General features: G+C 47.7%; 1 protein-coding gene across 2 annotated transcripts in view; it reads left to right on the top strand.

The window, feature by feature from the left end:
- BUB3 (BUB3 mitotic checkpoint protein) overlaps positions 1-17,547 on the top strand; it is a 100,953-nt gene extending 83,406 nt beyond the window's left edge. For both annotated transcript variants that reach the window (XM_085601691.1, XM_085601700.1), the window contains one exon: positions 15,014-17,547. In XM_085601691.1, coding sequence (XP_085457817.1) covers positions 15,014-15,234 — 221 coding nt within the window. In that variant the 3' untranslated portion in view covers positions 15,235-17,547. The remainder of the gene's footprint in view (positions 1-15,013) is intronic.
- The last annotated feature ends 282 nt before the right edge of the window (positions 17,548-17,829 follow it).

The raw sequence follows: 17,829 nt of genomic DNA, 5'->3' as shown, positions 1-17,829 counted from the left end.
TATGTTTTTAATCACCTATAGAAGCATATAATCGCCTAAAAGCTTAATTGTACATAAGCAATAGCAAATATGCTTGCAATATTTAAGCTTTGTTACCTGTGTGTTACTGGGAAGAGTACATTCTTACTCCTGTTTACCAAGAGTTGGGGAAGTTGGTTTGGCTTCAAGATTGGGTTAGTTGCTTTTGCCGAACACATTTCTAGAAATCAGATTTTCTAAATACTAGAGTATTTCCTCTATCAAACAAGGGTATCCAAATGCTCTTCTTAAAAATCCCTCTCAAAGTTTGTGTCTGCCTAGCATCTAAGAGGCATTACAGGTGCCACCTGCGGGGTTCTCAATTACTAACATTCATCGGAGATTAGGTGCAGATTTGTTTGTGGCCATTGCCAGCTCCTGCAGGAGATGGAGGCCTTCAAAGAGGCCATGTTGCAAACTTTCTGTGCACCTCCACCTTCCATTCAGTGATGCCCTTGCAGATACTCTGGCTGCTTGTTTGGAATTCTGTTCATGTCCTCCTGTTAGCCGGCAGATGGCCAGACTTCATGGACTGGCGCTTGGTAATCTGGGTTTTGTCACCAGGTACCCTCCTCAGTGAGTCTGATTGCACAAGCCTTGACCAATTAGGTGAATCCCAACTCCTTTTCAGCTAATCCTCTGGCTAGAGAACCCGAAAGGTTTAATGTCTTTGGCAAACATATGTTATTCCCCTGCCATCTTGGAATTGCAATCCTTAAGTGCAGTCTGTTGGACTGATCATGCCTGTACCTTCTGAGACGTGGGCAGCGAGATCTTGCGGGTAGGCCCAGAGAATCTTTGGGCCTCTCTGCCAAACACTGCACATCATGCATTGTCTGAGCCAAAGTAAGTTATCTGTGAATGTTTGGATTCCATCAACTACATTGGCAGGGCAGTTTGTATCTGTGTTCTCCTTCGTAGACTTGCCTGAATGAGGTGCATCAAACTCCAGTGACGTATAGGCTTTGCTAATGAACATACCCTCTGATTGGTTACACCTCATTGATGAGAAGGTGATCTCTGCTTTGAAATGCTTTAAAGATAGCCGAGCTAAAGCTCCTTTTTTGGGGCTTCTGACCCCTGACAATTTCTGCACCTGGTTTGGAAATTTAAGGGGCTTCTATAGTGCTGGTATGTGTGCGGAAACAGTATTCCCAGCCGGTGATCCAGCAGACTGCCCAGTCCTGGCTGCAGAGGCAGATCTGGCAGGCAGTGGGTAGGGCAGAAGAGGCATCTGTCTTCCACCTCCCCGGTTACAACAGACAATGACCCGCTTTATTTAACTGGCGGGGGGGTTAAGAAAATTCTCCGATTTATCAGGGGCTTTTAATGCACGCTACTCACCTGTGGGGTCTCAAGGCGCGGGGGATGGTGCAGCCCCGGGTCAGCAGAAAAGCTAGGTCTTTAGGTTCTTCCTGCAGGTGTGCAGGGTGGGGGAGCGTCTGATGTTGACTGGGAGCCCGTTCTAGGCCTTTACGACGTAGGAGAAGGCTCTTGTTCTGTTTCTGCGGATGCATTGGGTCTCTGCTAGGGCAAGGTCTGCGGAGCGGAGGTTTCTTGCGAGTACGTAGAAAGACTCTTTTGTTGAAGTATTTGGGTCCGATATTGTGGAGGGTTTTCTAGGCGTGGGTGAGTAGCTTGAAGGCTACTCTTCTCGACTGGGAGCCAGTGGAGGTCTCGCAGGTGTTGGGTCATGTGCTTATGTTGTGGGGTGCCGAGGACTAGTCTGGCTGTGGTGTTCTGGATGGTCTGAAGTTGGTGTAGCAGGGATTTGTTAGTTCCAGTGTAGAGTGCGTTACCGTAGTCCAGTCTGCTGGTTATGAGTGTGTGGGTGACGGTCTTTCTGGCTTTGGGGGGGATCCACTTGAAGGTCTTGCGGAGAGAGTTGAAGCAGGTACAGGCGACTGCTTTGATCTGGCGAGTCATTGTGAGGGAGGAGTCTAGAATGATGCCAAGGTTCCGGGTGTGGTCCATGGGGTGGGTGGGTTTCCGAGGGCAGAGGGCCACCAGATGTCCCAAGCGATGGGGGAGCATCCAAGGACGAAGACCTCTGTCTTCTCCGAGTTGAGCTTTAGGCAGCTGTTGCTCATCCAGGCTGCGACGTCTGTCATTCCTTTCTGGAAGCAAAGTCTGGTGTCTTCTGGGTTCTTAGTGAGGGAGAGGATGAGCGGAGTGTCGTCGTTGTAGGATACTATGTTGAGCACAAGCTGTCTGACGATGGCGGCGAGGGGGGCCATGTAGATGTTGAAGAGCGTGGGGCTGAGTGATGATCCTTGGGATACTCCACAGTTGATATCCGTGGGTTTGAAGAGGAAGCGTGGGAGTCTGGTCCTTTGGGTTATGCCTGCGAGAAAGGAACAGATCCAGTCGAGGGTGGTCCCCCGTATGCCAAAGTTGTGGAGTCCGACTGCAAGAGTGCGGTGTTTAAGACTGCGGAGAGGTCTAGCAGGATGAAGGCCGCCGTGTGTCCCTGGTTGAGCAGCACGCGGATGATGTCTGTGGCGGCAAGGAGGGCGTTCTCGGTGCTGTGGTTACTGGTATGGGAAGAGTCGAGGATGGCGTTCTCTTTGATGAAGGTGGTCAGATGGGCGTTGAATAATTTCTCTGTGACTTTGGCGGCGAAGGAAAGGAAAGAGATCGGCTGGTGGTTTTTCAGGTCCGTCTGGACTGCCGAGGGTTTCTTGAAGAGGAGTTTGACCTCTGCCTGCTTCCAGTCGTCGGGAAAAATGCTGGATTCGAAGGAGGCGTTGATGGTCCGGCGTAGTTCGGGTGCTATGGCGGCAGCTCTGTGGAAGATGTGCGGCTGGCAGGGGTCCATAGGGGCTCCTGAGTGGGTGCTCTTCATGGCCGTGGTGGTATCTTCGGTGGTGACCGGTATACAGATGGTGTGCTGGTTTTCATTTCTGCAGGGGAGGCTGGTTTCTGGAGTGTGTTCACTGAAGTAGTCGTAGAGGGCCTTGATTTTCAGGTCGAAGTAGGAGCTGAGCTTGTAGCAAAGGTCCTGGGACAGCGTGACATCCGTGGCTTCGGTTGGGGGGGGGGGTGAACTGCTGGATGATGTTGAAGAGTTCTTTTGAGTTGCTGGCATTAGTGAAGATATTTTCCGGATGAAGGTCCTGTTGGTGGCTCTAATGCGTTGGTTGTATTCTCTCATGGCGTTCTTGTGGGTGGTCTGGTCTTCGGTGGTTTTGCTGTTTCTCCAGCGTTTCTCAAGGCGTCTGCGGGAGCGTCTGGCTTCTTGGAGGTTGGTGGTGAACCAGGCAGCCTTCAGGGGGCGTTGTTTGTCAGGGTGGCAGAGGGGTGCGAGCTTGTCTACGCAGCTGATCATCCAGCGGTGTCGTTCCTTGGCTGCAAAGTTGGCATTGGTTGTTGCAGAGGGGGGGGATTGTAGTTAAGGTGCTCCTCTGTGACCTTGCTCCAATTCCTTTGTGGCGGGTTGGTGTACGGTGGTGGTGTTGAAAAAGAAGTGTACGCAGTGGTGGTCTGTCCAGAGGGGCTGCGAGGTGTGGCTGAAGTGGATGTTGGTCCCTCCTGCGAAGATGGGTTAGAGGAGGTGTCTGGCCTTGTGGTTGGTGGTGGTGACGAGCTGCTTCAATCCGAGGTTTTCCAGGAGGACAGTAGAGTCTGGGTCGCTACGGTTGTCGAGGTGAAAGTTCAGGTCTCTAATGAGTTTGTAGTCTGTGGAGGTGATGGCGTGGGGTGCGATGAGGTTGGCAATGGTAGTGGTGAAAGGAGCACGAGGCCCTCGGGGTCTGTAAGCGAGGGTGCCGTGAAGCGTGATTCTGGGGCTGGTCTGGATCTGGAAGCGGAGGTGTTCTGTGTTGGAGAGGGAGTCGCTTGTGCTGGAGGTGGAGAGTCGGAGGCAGCTCTTGTTTGCGATGACGAGTACGCCTCCTGGGCAGTGGGGCTGTCCTTCCTCTGGATCTTTTATCCATCGGAGTGGCGATGTCTGGGGCGGAGGCAGCGGTTGTCCCGGTTTCTGTGAAGAACACTACGTCAGGCCAGAGGGTGTCAGAGTTCCCAGATCACTACGTTGTCTTTGTAGGGAGCGTACATTGAGGGGGATGCACTTCAGAGCTTTGCTGGTGCGGGCGTCTGGTGTGGGTGCGGTGGTCGCAGGGGTGCTGTGGATAGTGAAAGATTGTCAGCAGGAGGCCGTGGTTGGTGTTCGGCGTCGACTGCTGGCAGTTCCTTCTGGGGTTGAGCGCAAGGAGTACAGCTGAGTCGTAGCGGTGGGAGGTCGGAGATCCAGGGTCCCTGGCGCTGGTCGCGTACAGGCGCTTACAGGCTTGCCTTTGGCCACCATTAAATAGGGGAGGGAAGCGCAGCTGGGAGGCGGGAGCGGCAACCGGCAGGGGGGAGGGGCCGTGGGGGCGGCAGACAGAAGGAAGACAGGAAAAACGTGCACAACACTGGGACAGACAGCAGCGGACCAGCAGAAGAGCAAGGCTCTCCCACTGGACCAGCAGGGTTGAGCCGCAGGCAGGAGCCTGCAGGTGGAGGAGGGCCTCTAACACCTACCTGCACAGTGGCAGTGGCGCTGCTGGGGGAGAGAGCAGGTCTCTGACCAGGAGGTCAGAGGTCTTGCTCCTTCAGAGTTGTCGATCCATCATATCAAACAAATGGGTCTTGCAAATTATTTAAATATGCAACACTTTGACCTTTACTCTACTCTCACACCAGAACAAATGTAATTCGCGCATCTGTCCATCCTGCATGAGAAGTTACTCTTTTTGCTCTCAAACAGCATCATAGAAGGTGTACCGGAATTTAAGGAATACCGGGGTTATTCTTTAAATTTCTCTATCCCGAAAAAACAGTGGCATCATGCATAGCTTGAACTTCTGACCCCTGAACACTATGCTGTGGAAGAACACATTCAGAATGCTCAGATCCTATCTGCTCTGGACTCCGGATAGTGCAGGATACCTCATTTAATTTATTTTTTTAATACCCACCCTGCATTCTCCCTGGTGTTACAAGGTTGGCCAGGAACATTTTCAGTTTGTCGAGCTCCCCTTCTTTCTCAACATAGTCTTTCAGGTGTTCTCTATAGCAATGGCTGTGGTTGCTGATTGTATTCGGAGGTTGGGAGTCCCGAAGCTCAATAACTCGCCGCTGAAGGTGGCTCACCACAGTTTGGCATGGACAGTCAAAGGTGACAGCAGAACTTCTACCATTGTTGGGATTTACTGGAAATGAGCCGAAGTACCACCTGATTCCGTCACAGGCCCCTCCCTATTCATTGGAGGCCATCCTAGGCATGGTGGAGTTCAAGGCATTTTCTCCACAGCAAGGAGTCCTGTACATGAAGGCTATGCTCCTAATGATTCATGCTCGATCCAGATGATCCAGGTGGTTCTGAGACTTCTTGGCCTTGTACATCTTCCATGTCCGCTCTGCCAGGGGAACATGCAAGCCCTGCAGTGGAGCCTGAAATCCTAGTGCGCCCGACATCATGGCTGCCTTTCTTGCATGTATCCGAGATCAAGATCTGCAGTGGTAGATCACCAATAACAATTTTGTCTTACAGACCATACTATGTTCCCATTGCAGAGTGGACACTGGGGACCTGCATTACTACTGGGTAGGTGGGAGCAGATTGGAGGTCTATAGTTTCCAGTGGCCGGCCAGCTCCACATCAATCTACGAGCCATTCATCTTTCCTTGAAGTATTTTCTGCTGTTGATCAAGGGAAGACTGGTGCACCTTGGAAACAAGCAGGTTGGAATGGAGCCCTTTGTCCTCTGCCAAGAATGCTATGCATTTCAGAAGTTGGCTGGAGCGCCAGGGCATCTTTCTGGTGGTCAACCACCTGGCGGGTCCAGGAATAGCAGAGCAGACTAATTGAGCAGATGTTCTCTAGACTATCACAAGTGTCTACATCTTGTGATGGTGCAGAGCATTTTACACCGCATCGAGTTTGAGGAGGAGGCTAGATCGTTTTGCCACTGTCCAATACAGCGGTTTTGCTCATTTGGAGTATTCTCAAGAACACTTTTTTGAATATTTATTTGGGCTGGAATTGAACTGTTGTGCCTTCCTGCCACCACCTCTCCTGCTTCGAAGATCAGGAAAGACCAGGCTCAACTCATCCTGGTAGCTTTGGATTGGGCCAGGAGTGTGTGGTACCCACACCTCCTGCGTCCTCTGATCAGGCTACCACTTAGTGAGGGCCTCCTGTATCAGCAGCAGGGCAGGGTCCTCCACACATCTATGCAACTGCATTTCCATAGTTGGAGAATAAACAGTGACTATTAACTGCTTTAGATCTTACACCCAAGGTGGCATATGGTGGTAAGCCATAAGTCCATTCCAGGCAATCCATCACTGTACCAGACTTATTTTCTCCCCCTCAACCCACGATAGAAGAGGCGAGGCTCCATAGGTTGGACCCTAACAAGCGATTTTAAACTTTTACATAGATCATGCCAAGCACCATTGAGTATACAATCCACTTTATGTGGAATTCTCCAGGGCAAAGAAGGGGAAGACCGAGCAGAAGAGGGCTTCTTAATACAGAGGAATATCCACCTCAAGATCTCCTATGCATAGGCCTAGATTAGAAGCAGCCCCCATGAGGTCTCTGGGACAATTCTTCTACCACTGCGTTGACGCTCCTTAGTATTTTTCACGCTTCAACATGGGCATCCGTTCACAAAGAATTACTGCCTTGATAGTAAGGTCTGGCGTGAAGGACACTTCACCCGTGACTCCACACACCCTTCTCCCTGGGAGGTACTACTTTGGTGTCTGTTCTAAGGCGAGGAATCTGTGGTTAGACGTATCCGTCAGAAAAAAGTTACTTACCTTTGGTAGCCATCCTTCTAATAAACACGGCAATTAATTGCAGGTTCCTCGATGCCCTCCGGCTGCCTTGTTTTGTAGCATGGTCTTTTTAACATCTAAAAAGGTTCCATATTAGTATTCAGCGCACTGTTGCAAACAATTCACACTGTGCTGCTGAGGGTGTGGAAAGGGAAAAGACGAGAAACCGATATCAGTGCATTTTATATGCAGCTCTAATCTGTCACTAGATCGGAGCAGGTTGTGATGCTCCAATCATGCCTCAAGTTGCAAGCTCCTTTATACCTGCTTTTCAGGAACAGTGAACATTCTGACGAGACCCATTCTCTTAGAACACAGCGGCTTAGCTCTTGCATTACAAGTACCTCCCATCTCCAACACACTCGCATGCTTTTTCGCTCACCTTGTCATGGGTGTTCTATTTTGCACACTCCTATTCATACGTGTTTTATCTCGCTTGTGCTGTTTCGCCGTTTCACTTGCCTGCTCTTGCGCTCAATTAGACCAGTTTATCTGGTGCCATTAACTAATACATCAACGGCCAGAATCAATGTGTAGGTATGTTTTTTGTTTTATTTAAAAAAAAATGTAAGTGCCCTGAAGCTGGCAAATTTCCAAGCAGTATTAGTGGTTGGTACTGTCTTTTACCCTGGGCATCCTAAAACTACTATACTCCAAATAACCAAGCTATTCCCTTTGCACACTTGACTGTTAAACCTAGCAGCACTTGAATAGTCAATGCTTTTCCTGCGGCTAGTGGTGGTAAGCTTGGAACATGAATATAGTATAGGACAGTAAAGCACGCTGTTTTTCTAGACTGAACTATGTATTTAAAAATAGATTTTTTTAAACTATTTTTATTAAGTTTTGACATTCATAGGCTGCATAGGAGTCCACAAGAAGTTCACAGTTCAAACACATCGCCAAGTCGATACATATAAAATGATACAGATATGGACATAGTTCAAAATTTCAAGGCAAATGTGATATTTTGCAATACTATCAGTCCTCTGCCAGCAGATCCTACTTCAAACTCAAGGAACTATTTACTCCCCTCCCCCATCCTGGTTCTTACTGCCTCTACATATCGGTGATAGAAAATCAGTTGAAGACCTAGCATATCGGTGTGCAAGTATTAAGATTGCTCACAATAGCTGTGACCAGTATTGGCTAAGTCCTGTAAAATAAAATGGTTATGCTTAGCCCTCTTCCTGCCCCTGTTCAGAAAGTATGGAATTCTCAGGAAAATCAGTGTCCGGATGTTTCAGGCATTCAACTGGCACATCCCAAGCTCTAGTGTTATCGATTTACAATACGCCCCTTCCCAACTACCTAGAACTATAACGCTGGGGCTCCTAGTCCTACACTGCTGCTTCACTTCCTGCAGGAGGGAAGGGGGGGGGGGGGGGGGGGGGGGGCGGAGTGATCAGTATGGACAGTCTCTTCAGGCCCTAGATTTGCAGGCCCCGTACCTAGAGCCAGTGAACAGCCATCTAAGGAAGCAACACCCCTGCAGCACTTCACTCTGGCGATTGCTCCTCAGGCTCCAGTCAGGAGGGCCAGGGCTGGGTCGAGCCTATAGTTCGTCGCCTGCAATGAAGAACAGCCCATCATGAGTCCAGCTCAAGCCACCGATGCGCAGCCCCAAGGTAACATGAAAAGCGGGAGAGAGAGGGGGGGGGTGGGTGGAGAGAACCAAGTTCAGGAAAGCAACACCGTGGAGCACTCCTCCGCGCTTGTATTTTATGCTTCTACCACTCCTGTTGGCATGCCAGGCCCCCCCCCCCCCCCCCAAAGTAGCTGTATTTATTCACATTTAACTTGTTTACGTTACCTAAATTAAGTAAATCCAAATGTTCTATCACATTCTAGTGCTGTGCTATGACCCACAAACAATGTCCTAGTACTTAAACCACACATCTCCACAATTCAAACAAATTGGGTCAACTGAGTGTTATCCTTTGTGGAAGAGTTTGTGAGCTACAGCCTAGAACCTTTGTGTCTCCTTAGTTTGGCTTACACAGATCCTAATCAGTGGCGCAAGGGTGCAGTAATTAATGTTACAGAGCATCAATTATGTTATTATATGTCAGTCATTTGCCCTACTTTCCGGTATACTTGAGAGGAAAGGGGACATTATTGGATTTGATCCCAGACTGGTGCAACTGCCAAAATGCCACCAGAGAGCAAGAATTCTATGACGCAGAAATGAATTCAAGAGTAACAAAGAACTGGGTCTCAGAATTTAATTATTCAGTTAACAGAGCTACTGTTCTCTAGCGGTCAGTGGTGGGGCACTGAGCACAGTTTGGAAACCAGCTGTAGCTGGTCCCCTCAAAGTACAAAAGTTTTATTAAGGGTTTACTTGGTAAAACAAAGTAACTGCCATCCTTAGTACCCCAGCCTCTCCCCATCCCTCAACCACAAAAAAGGCACCAAACTTTAGGGGCCCGTATCATGTGAATGTCTTGCCAGTCCAGTAAATCTTTTCAGCTGTCCAGCTACCTGCATGACTCATCCTTCTCTGACTCTGAATTCAGAGTATGGTCCCTTTGGACACTTGAACCACTATCCCTTATCCCAGGAACTACTGGTACTTCTCTCACCAGTAGGAAATGGGATAAGAGAGAGGACCAGATGGTCACATCATGCGGATTCAGAGTGTGACCGGCCAGACACGCCAGGCAGCAGTAGTTTGTTGGGCAGGTTTGCAACCAGCTTTGCTAAAGACTGGAAAAAATGCTTTTGGTCCTTTGTTCTCTGTCAAAGCAGTGGCCTGTTAGGGCTGACACTGGGTTCCCTAAATTGCCTCCTATATGTACTTGATGGGAGAGGACTTCACTATGCAGAGAATGGCATGTCCCCATGGCAGTATATTGGGGGGACTGGGGACCTTGTGCGCCACTTGTAATGTGCTTGTGGCGCGTATCTACAACACCATAACCCCTTGTGTTACATTGATGCCACAATCCGGTACATACAGGAGTGATTGACCGCCAGAGAGTGGTTGAGAGCATTTTACATATAGGTGGTTTAATGCACTCTTCCAGGTGTGCAGGTATTTAATTTACTAACTCAGTTTTTATGTAGTGCTTACCAAGGCCATCAGCGTTGTCTTGGCGCAGTACATGTCAGTATTTGTTTTTGACTGTCAGTGACAGTATTATGGAACGTTTCAGTACAATATGTAGCAGTATCAGTTTACAGTGGTATTAGAGAAAAAGTGAATGTACAATATCCCATTCCGAAGTTAAGATTTTACCATTTAGTACGATAGTGTAAATAAGCTGTTCATAGTCCTCGATAACAGAAGTGTAGAATAGCAATGGGTTTGGTTAATTTATTGATATCTTGGTCTAGTGATGAAAACTAGTGGAATGTCGGATATGGAGATGGTTGATCTAATATAAAAACGATCAGATCCTCCAGTTCTGTTGTAGGGGATCTCTGTGTATAGTCATAATCTATGAATAGTCCCGCCCATGTGCGGGGACCCCGGAGCAATCAAAATATCTCTTAAGTTGTCCTGCATTTGCAAACCTGCAAAGACACTTAAGAGACAGACAAAAATAATACAGCCTAATAACAACACGGCTGCACTGGCCAGCACTTCCTCTGAAGTGAACACAAAGCCAAAATAAAGTTTAAATGTCATTTTTATTCACATCTGACATGTTCCTTTATTGTATCACACTCCCTTCACCAAAATCCCTTTAAGCAATAGAGAGGAAGAGGTGGACAGACAAGCCCTATAGGCTGTCATTGTGTCTGCTAAAGGGATACCGTGCCTTTAAGAAACTCTCCAGAGACCCCCGGTATCCCAGGATGCACAGCCCAAGCAAGTTACTTTCAGTTCTTTTTTCCGGCTCCTGCTAGCAGGACCCTGGAGCTTGAGCTCTACCCTTTTGGGTGGTTTATTTGATAAAAGTTGGATTTTTTGGGATAAATAGTGTTTTCATTCGACGTCTAGAGCCTTGGTCTACTACTGCCTGCAACCTGGAGCAGTTTTGGCCCACTCTTAGCATGGCTTTGTTCGATAAATGCCCTGAGTGTGGGAGGAAAAAGGCCAAGACTGACCCACATGATGTTTGTATCCTCTGCTTGCCGTCCTCACATGTCCCAGCTACATGTGTCATCTGTAAAAGCTTTTCCAAGAGGACCCTGAGGGACAGGCAGCCCGCCTCCACAGATTCCACCAGTGCGCTCTCCCTACATGGTGCTGGAGCTCCAGCGGGAGGCGGACGTTCTGTTGGCAAAGAAGGCCATAGAAGCTGTTCCTTTGAGGCAAAAAGGAAAAGGTCTTTACTCAAGGTTCTTTCTCGTCAGAAAAAAGGACAAGAACGAGTTCAGGCCTATTCTGGATCTGCGTCAAGCAAACAAGTGGATCCGCAGAGAAAAGTTCCGTATGTTGTCCCTGCATCAGATTTACCCTCAGTTGCATCGAGGAGACTGGCTGTGCGCCATAGATCTGCAGGACGCTTACTTTCACGTGCCGATCGCACCAAAGCATCGCAAGTTCCTGAGGTTTCTGGTAGGCAACAACCATTACCAGTATACAGTACTCCCGTTTGGTCTGAAGTCTGCCCCACGGACGTTCTCCAAGTGCATGGCAGTGGTGGCGGCACACTTGCGGAAAAGCAAGGTGTTTGTGTATCCATACCTGGACGACTGGCTGATCAAAGCCTCCACGTACCGGGAAGCCCAGTGTCACTTCAACAGGACAGCTGCCTTGCTGCATCGCCTGGGACTGCACATCAACATGTCGAAGTCAGTGCCGATCCCTGTGCAGTGTCTCCAATACTTGGGGGCCTCAGTCAATACCTTGAACGCAAGCGTGTGTCCTTCGGAGGGGAGACGCTTATCGATCCGTGGGAAGGCCCTGCACCTCCTCTCAGCCCGCTCTCCTACAGTGAGGACGGTGTCTTCCTTGCTGGGGTCGATGGCTTCATGCATCTTTCTCACCCCCAATGCACGTCTGCATATGAGGCCTCTGCAGGAATGTCTGGAGGGTCAATGGGACCAGCGGCGGGGGCGTTGGGAGGACAAGATTCATCTGTCCCAACACGCTCTCCAATCTCTGAAATGGTGGTGCTCCTCAGAGAATGTTTGCAAGGGGACTCCTTTCCACAAGGATATTCCGGTCCAGACCATAGTGACCGATGCGTCTCTCCAGGGCTGGGGAGCGCATTCGGGCCCTCTTCAGATTCAGGGGATCTGGTCGCAGACGGAAATGACTTACCACATCAACTTTTTGGAACTCAGAGCAGTACACTTGGCCCTGAAGGCGTTCCATCCCTCCTTCACGACGAACTCCCTGCTTGTTCAGACGGACAATACTACTACCATGTACTACCTCAACAAGCAGGGGGGCTCCCGGTCACGCACGCTGTCTCGGGAGGCACAGACTATCTGGAATTGGCTGGTGGACAGGAACCTGACTATCACGGCAACCCATCTGCCGGGAGTGCAGAATGCCCAAGCCGATACACTCAGCAGGCTCGTTCAAGAAAATCACGAGTGGGTGCTAAACGACGACGTGCTAAGAGACGTCTTCGCGGAGTGGGGCACTCCGGATATCGATCTGTTCGCTACGGCAGAAAACTGCAAATGCCGCGACTTCGCGTCCAGGTACTACCAACCAGGGACACTGGGGAATGCCCTATGGATCAGCTGGTCCAACAGCTTTCTCTACGCCTTTCCGCCCATTCCCCTGATCCCGGCGGTGCTGATCAAGCTGTCGCAATCCAGAGCCAAGATGATCCTGATTGCTCCGGAGTGGCCGAGGCAATGGTGGTTCACCGACCTTCTTCACCGGTCTGTTCTGCCACACCGGCGCCTGCCGTGTCGGCCGGACCTTCTCACGAAGTTCGGGGGACAGATGGTTCACCCCAATCTCTCGTCCTTGAGTTTGGCAGCATGGCTCCTGAGCTAGTACAGTATGGACACTTGAACCTACCTCAGGACTGTATGGAGATCTTGAAAGAGGCGAAGAGACCGTCTACGAGGACTTCTTACGCCTATAAGTGGAAGAGATTCTGCTTATGGTGCAAGGCAAAGGACATTGACCCTACATCCTGTAAAGAAGATGTTATTTTGCCTTATCTGCTGCAGTTAGCTCAATCTGGGCTTAATTTTCAGTCGATTAAAGTTCATCTTGCAGCTTTGAATGCGTATAGAAAGGGCCCTTCCCAAACCTCATTTTTTCAACTCCCTGTGATTAAAGATTTTTTGGAGGGTTTGCGTAAGGTGTTTCCCCCTGTTAGACGACCTTCTCCACCATGGGAATTGAACGTGGTGTTGTCCAGATTAATGAGGGAGCCTTTTGAGCCTATTCATAAGGCTTCTCTGCAGCATTTGTCCTGGAAGGCCGCCTTCCTTGTGGCCACTACATCGGCCAGGAGAGTAAGTGAGATTCAGGCTCTGTGTTGTCAAGAGCCGTATACTGTATTCCATGCTTCTAAAGTGGTAATGCGTACTCATCCTAAGTTTTTGCCTAAAGTCATATCTGATTTCCACGTAAATCCAATGATAACTTTGCCTACATTTTTTCAGCATCCCTCCTCTCCGGCGGAGAGGTCTCTGCATTCTCTAGATGTGCGTAGGGTGTTGAAATTCTATCTAGATAAGACAAAAGACATCCGCAGGTCGGATCAACTGTTTGTCAATTATGGTTCGGTAAGAACTGGTCTAGCTACCTCAAAACAGTCCATCTCCAGATGGATTGTGTCCTGTATTCAGCTTTGTTACCAGAAAGCTAATAAGACGTTAGGGGGTAAGCCTACAGCGCATTCGACTAGGGGCAAAGCAGCTACTACAGCTTTGCTTAGGAATGTTCCAATTGCTGACATTTGTAAGGCTGCCACCTGGAAGTCGGTCCATACGTTTACAAAGCATTACTGCCTGGACTCTGATGCTAGGGCGGATGCGCAGGTTGGACAGGCTTCGCTGAGGAATTTGTTTGCACAGTGATTTGTTGGTGTTTGGTTCTTACTCCACCGCTGTTTGTTGGTTGGGATGGGCTTGCCATTCTATTCATAGATTATGACTATACACAGAGATCCCCTACTACAGAAGGAGTAGTTTCTTACCTCTAACTCCAGTTCTGTAGTAGGGGTATCTCTGTTATAGTCATAAGCGACCCTCCCTCCTCCCCGGTGGAGAAATTCTGACAGTGTCAGGCCTGTTGTTATACACCTTCAAAAAGAACTGAAAGTAACTTGCTTGGGCTGTGCATCCTGGGATACCGGGGGTCTCTGGAGAGTTTCTTAAAGGCACGGTATCCCTTTAGCAGACACATAATGACAGCCTATAGGGCTTGTCTGTCCACCTCTTCCTCTCTATTGCTTAAAGGGATTTTGGTGAAGGGAGTGTGATACAATAAAGAAACATGTCAGATGTGAATAAAAATGACATTTAAACTTTATTTTGGCTTTGTGTTCACTTCAGAGGAAGTGCTGGCCAGTGCAGCCGTGTTATTAGGCTGTATTATTTTTGTCTGTCTCTTAAGTGTCTTTGCAGGTTTGCAAATGCAGGACAACTTAAGAGATATTTTGATTGCTCCGGGGTCCCCGCACATGGGCGGGACTATTCATAGATTATGACTATAACAGAGATACCCCTACTACAGAACTGGAGTTACAGGTAAGAAACTACTCCTTCTGGGCTCTTGTTAGCATTCAACATGAAGCTTCATAATGGGATTACCACACTGGTCTACTGATATGTTCAAGTCACTTCAGCAGGTGAAAGGGTTTACACTGGTAACTAGGATTCCAGCTACAAGCAACCTTGAGTCTACCGGTAGCCTGGTCAGAGGGCAGTGGGCTCCCTCCACCATGTTTGGGGATCCCCTTTGGGTGTGCTATCTGGGCAGCAGGGCCTTGTGCTATACTGGTTGAAGGTTGCAGGGGGGAAAACGGCGCACACAGTGGCCTTGTGAAGTGTTTAATTGAAAAACAGTCCAGTTCTGGAAAAATAAAAACTTGCCTCTTTGAAACAGCAGTGACAAGGCTTGTGTCCCCTTGCATTATCAGAGGTTCAGTGTGTGTGTGTGTGATCTATCATTGCATTTGTCATGTAATGGAGCCAAGTGTACTATATTAAATTACAAGCAGTAAGTAATGGCATCTCTATACTTGTTAACATGCGTTGAGTTTAAACCTAATGATATGTGATCTTCCTCTGGCAGGTGGTTCTGATGGGTTTGTTAACATCTGGGATCCCTTTAATAAGAAGCGACTGTGTCAATTCCATCGCTATCCTACCAGCATCGCCTCACTTGCTTTCAGCAACGATGGAACCACACTGGCCATTGCTGCCTCCTACATGTTCGAGATGGATGACGTTGATCACCCAGAAGATGCTATTTACATTCGCCAAGTGACTGATGCAGAGACCAAGCCCAAATGAAGTTACCGCAAAGCTGTTCCTAGCTCCTCCTCTAGAACTCCTTAACTTTAAGAGGAGGCTGTGCTGGCAGATGGTGGTGCGTTTGTTTGACATCCCACACCATTATGAGACTCCTAGCCACTCAGTATACAGTTGGACGTTGGTGGATTTCAATCCTACTTGATATGTAGAAGAAGAGTATAACTTTTTAATGTGTTGATGTTTGACTGCAGCATTTGGTGTTTCAGCATTAGTCTGGAAAGTGTCCTCTTATCAAAGCTTGGAGACCAGTTCTTAAATACCACAGCGAAGCCAACCAACTGATTTGCAGAATGTTTGAGCAGGGGAGCAAATTAGGAAGTGGGGGTTGACTTAATGCCCCACTGACCTTACTTTCTGCTTCAATAGTGTTAATGACTCATTTGTCTCAAGCACGTGTTCATTTTTTGTTTTCTCCTCACTTTTTGTTTTTAGGTTTAGGTTTTTAGAATCCTTCAGCGCCCCCTCAATTGAGCCAAGTGCCAGAAAAAAATAGATGTTGATTCAAATATTTCACTTCTCAAAATTCCTTAATGCAGTGAACATTTTGTTCCTCTCTTACATAGTGTTGTGGTCCGAGTCTTAGAACCTTTTTATGATTTTTTTTTTTTTCACTGCCCTGGAACAAATTCCCCGTGCTTATCACGCAAGAAAGTCATGGATTTTGAACAAATTGTTAATGGGCCTCTATGGGCCCCCTATGGCTTTATGCAATTACATTCCTGTTTATATAAAATGCCTTCAATTGCACTAAACCTTTGATTCTTGAAACCCTCCACTCGTCACTCCCTTGTGCTTGGAGTGTTAAAGCATACCACATAAGCTTCCAAAGCACAGTTTTTTGCTACCCAGAGTGTTCTGTAATGCCTGCTTTGAGTTGGGTATTCAAATTCTGTATCTCTGATGGTGTGGCCCTATTGCTCTGTGTGTGTGTGTACACTGAGACTCTCACAGCAGCACACTGTAGTCCATGCACTACCAGCCCAGCGTTCAATCAGTAATTGCAATTCGCCCCCTTCATCCTGTTGTCTGAGATCTCACTTCAGGTTTTTTTTTGTTTCCACCCACTGTACCCCACCCCAGTGGCTGAAACATGCAGTTTTCAGCATCAGTATGTATTCTGCAGAAGTTGGAACTGCGCAATTGTGAACCTCTGGCTCTGTGACCGATTCTGCTGAAGCTCTAAGTTGCCTCCTTATGAGAAGGTTAATGCGCAATTAGACTGCGCTTCCTCTTGGCCTCTCTTCCTTTTGAAGCAGATGGCTTGCTATTTCCTGGACTGACGAGCCGAGTAAGGGTGGGTATGGACTCACTGGAAGCCGATTGGGTTACAGTTTTATTAGGTTACTGAATGAAAACTAATCAGAAAACCTGCTGATACCATTTCACCACTGCAAACAATTATTTATTAACAAACAATTGATCCCAGAAGGGCAGATTGTGGGAGCTTTTAATGGGCTGTGTGAAGACTGAGCAGGCTGTGGCTTCGGAGAATAATTGCCTGCTAATTGCAATGTATTTAAGCAGGCAGCTATTTGGACCTGTTTCTATCTGTAAATTAATTTTTGCAACATTAACCAGGTTTCTTGGCATATGCATTCTCCCTTGTGCTCACTGAAATGTTCCCTTCTCTGGTAGCTTACACACTAGTTGCAGTAATGCCTGCCAGGGAATCATCTTAAGGTCATTGATCTACTTTCTTCCTGAGTGCTTGAGTATGGCTACCTTCTAGTAGCCATTCTGAGGCCAGAGACCTCCAAGTGAGATAGCCACATAAGTGTAGTGTGAGGGCCCACACTAATGTTACCCTTGGTTGTAAAAATTTGCTAAGTACATCACAAACATTTATTTGTAAGTGTTTAATTGTGGATACCGCAGACGTGTAGAAGTGCCTGCAACATCTGATTCTGAGCTATTTATTGTGATTAGTTGGGGTTCAGGCCATAATTGAGTTTCAGGGTGTCGGTTAATACTGCAAATGCTAGCAACATTCAACCATCACTTCCACCAATAAATTGTAGTCTTACCAAGTTCTTTCACAAGTATGAACTGGTGGGTTATAGAATTGCAGCATGAGGTATGAGAACTTTTGTGTCTGATTATATATATATATTTTTTTTGTTTGTTCAGCCATTTGGTTTTCATTTGTGTTGCAACACTTCTGTTGCTTTCTTTGTTTATACTCTTCTTTCAGTAGTGTGTGAACCGCTAAGACGACTCTACCTATGTCCACTGTCTGTATGTGACATTTTATAATGTACAGTTTTGAATAAATACATGACCTTGTGTTTCAAATTATCTGGTATCTTTATTGGAGGTTCTTTTGGTAAGTCCTGATGTACCTATGCAGAATGACGTGCAAATTCATGAAATGGGCTCCTAATCAACTGCAGCTTTCCTCCCAAACCTGTAAATCTCATTGAGCTAGCTTTATGTGCATCTATATGCATGCATCTATACGCGAATATCACCTTTTATGAATTCTCAACCCCAACATGAGTCCCGGTCTTTCAATTCAGAGAGGAATTATCATTCTGCTAGAATGAGTATCCTGTCCCAGAGGAAAGATTCTGGGAG

This window comes from Triturus cristatus, chromosome 1_2, assembly GCF_964204655.1.
Source record: "Triturus cristatus chromosome 1_2, aTriCri1.1, whole genome shotgun sequence".
Lineage (NCBI taxonomy): Eukaryota > Metazoa > Chordata > Amphibia > Caudata > Salamandridae > Triturus > Triturus cristatus.
Note: the sequence above shows the minus strand (reverse complement) of the source record. Positions and strands in the feature narration are given on the sequence as shown.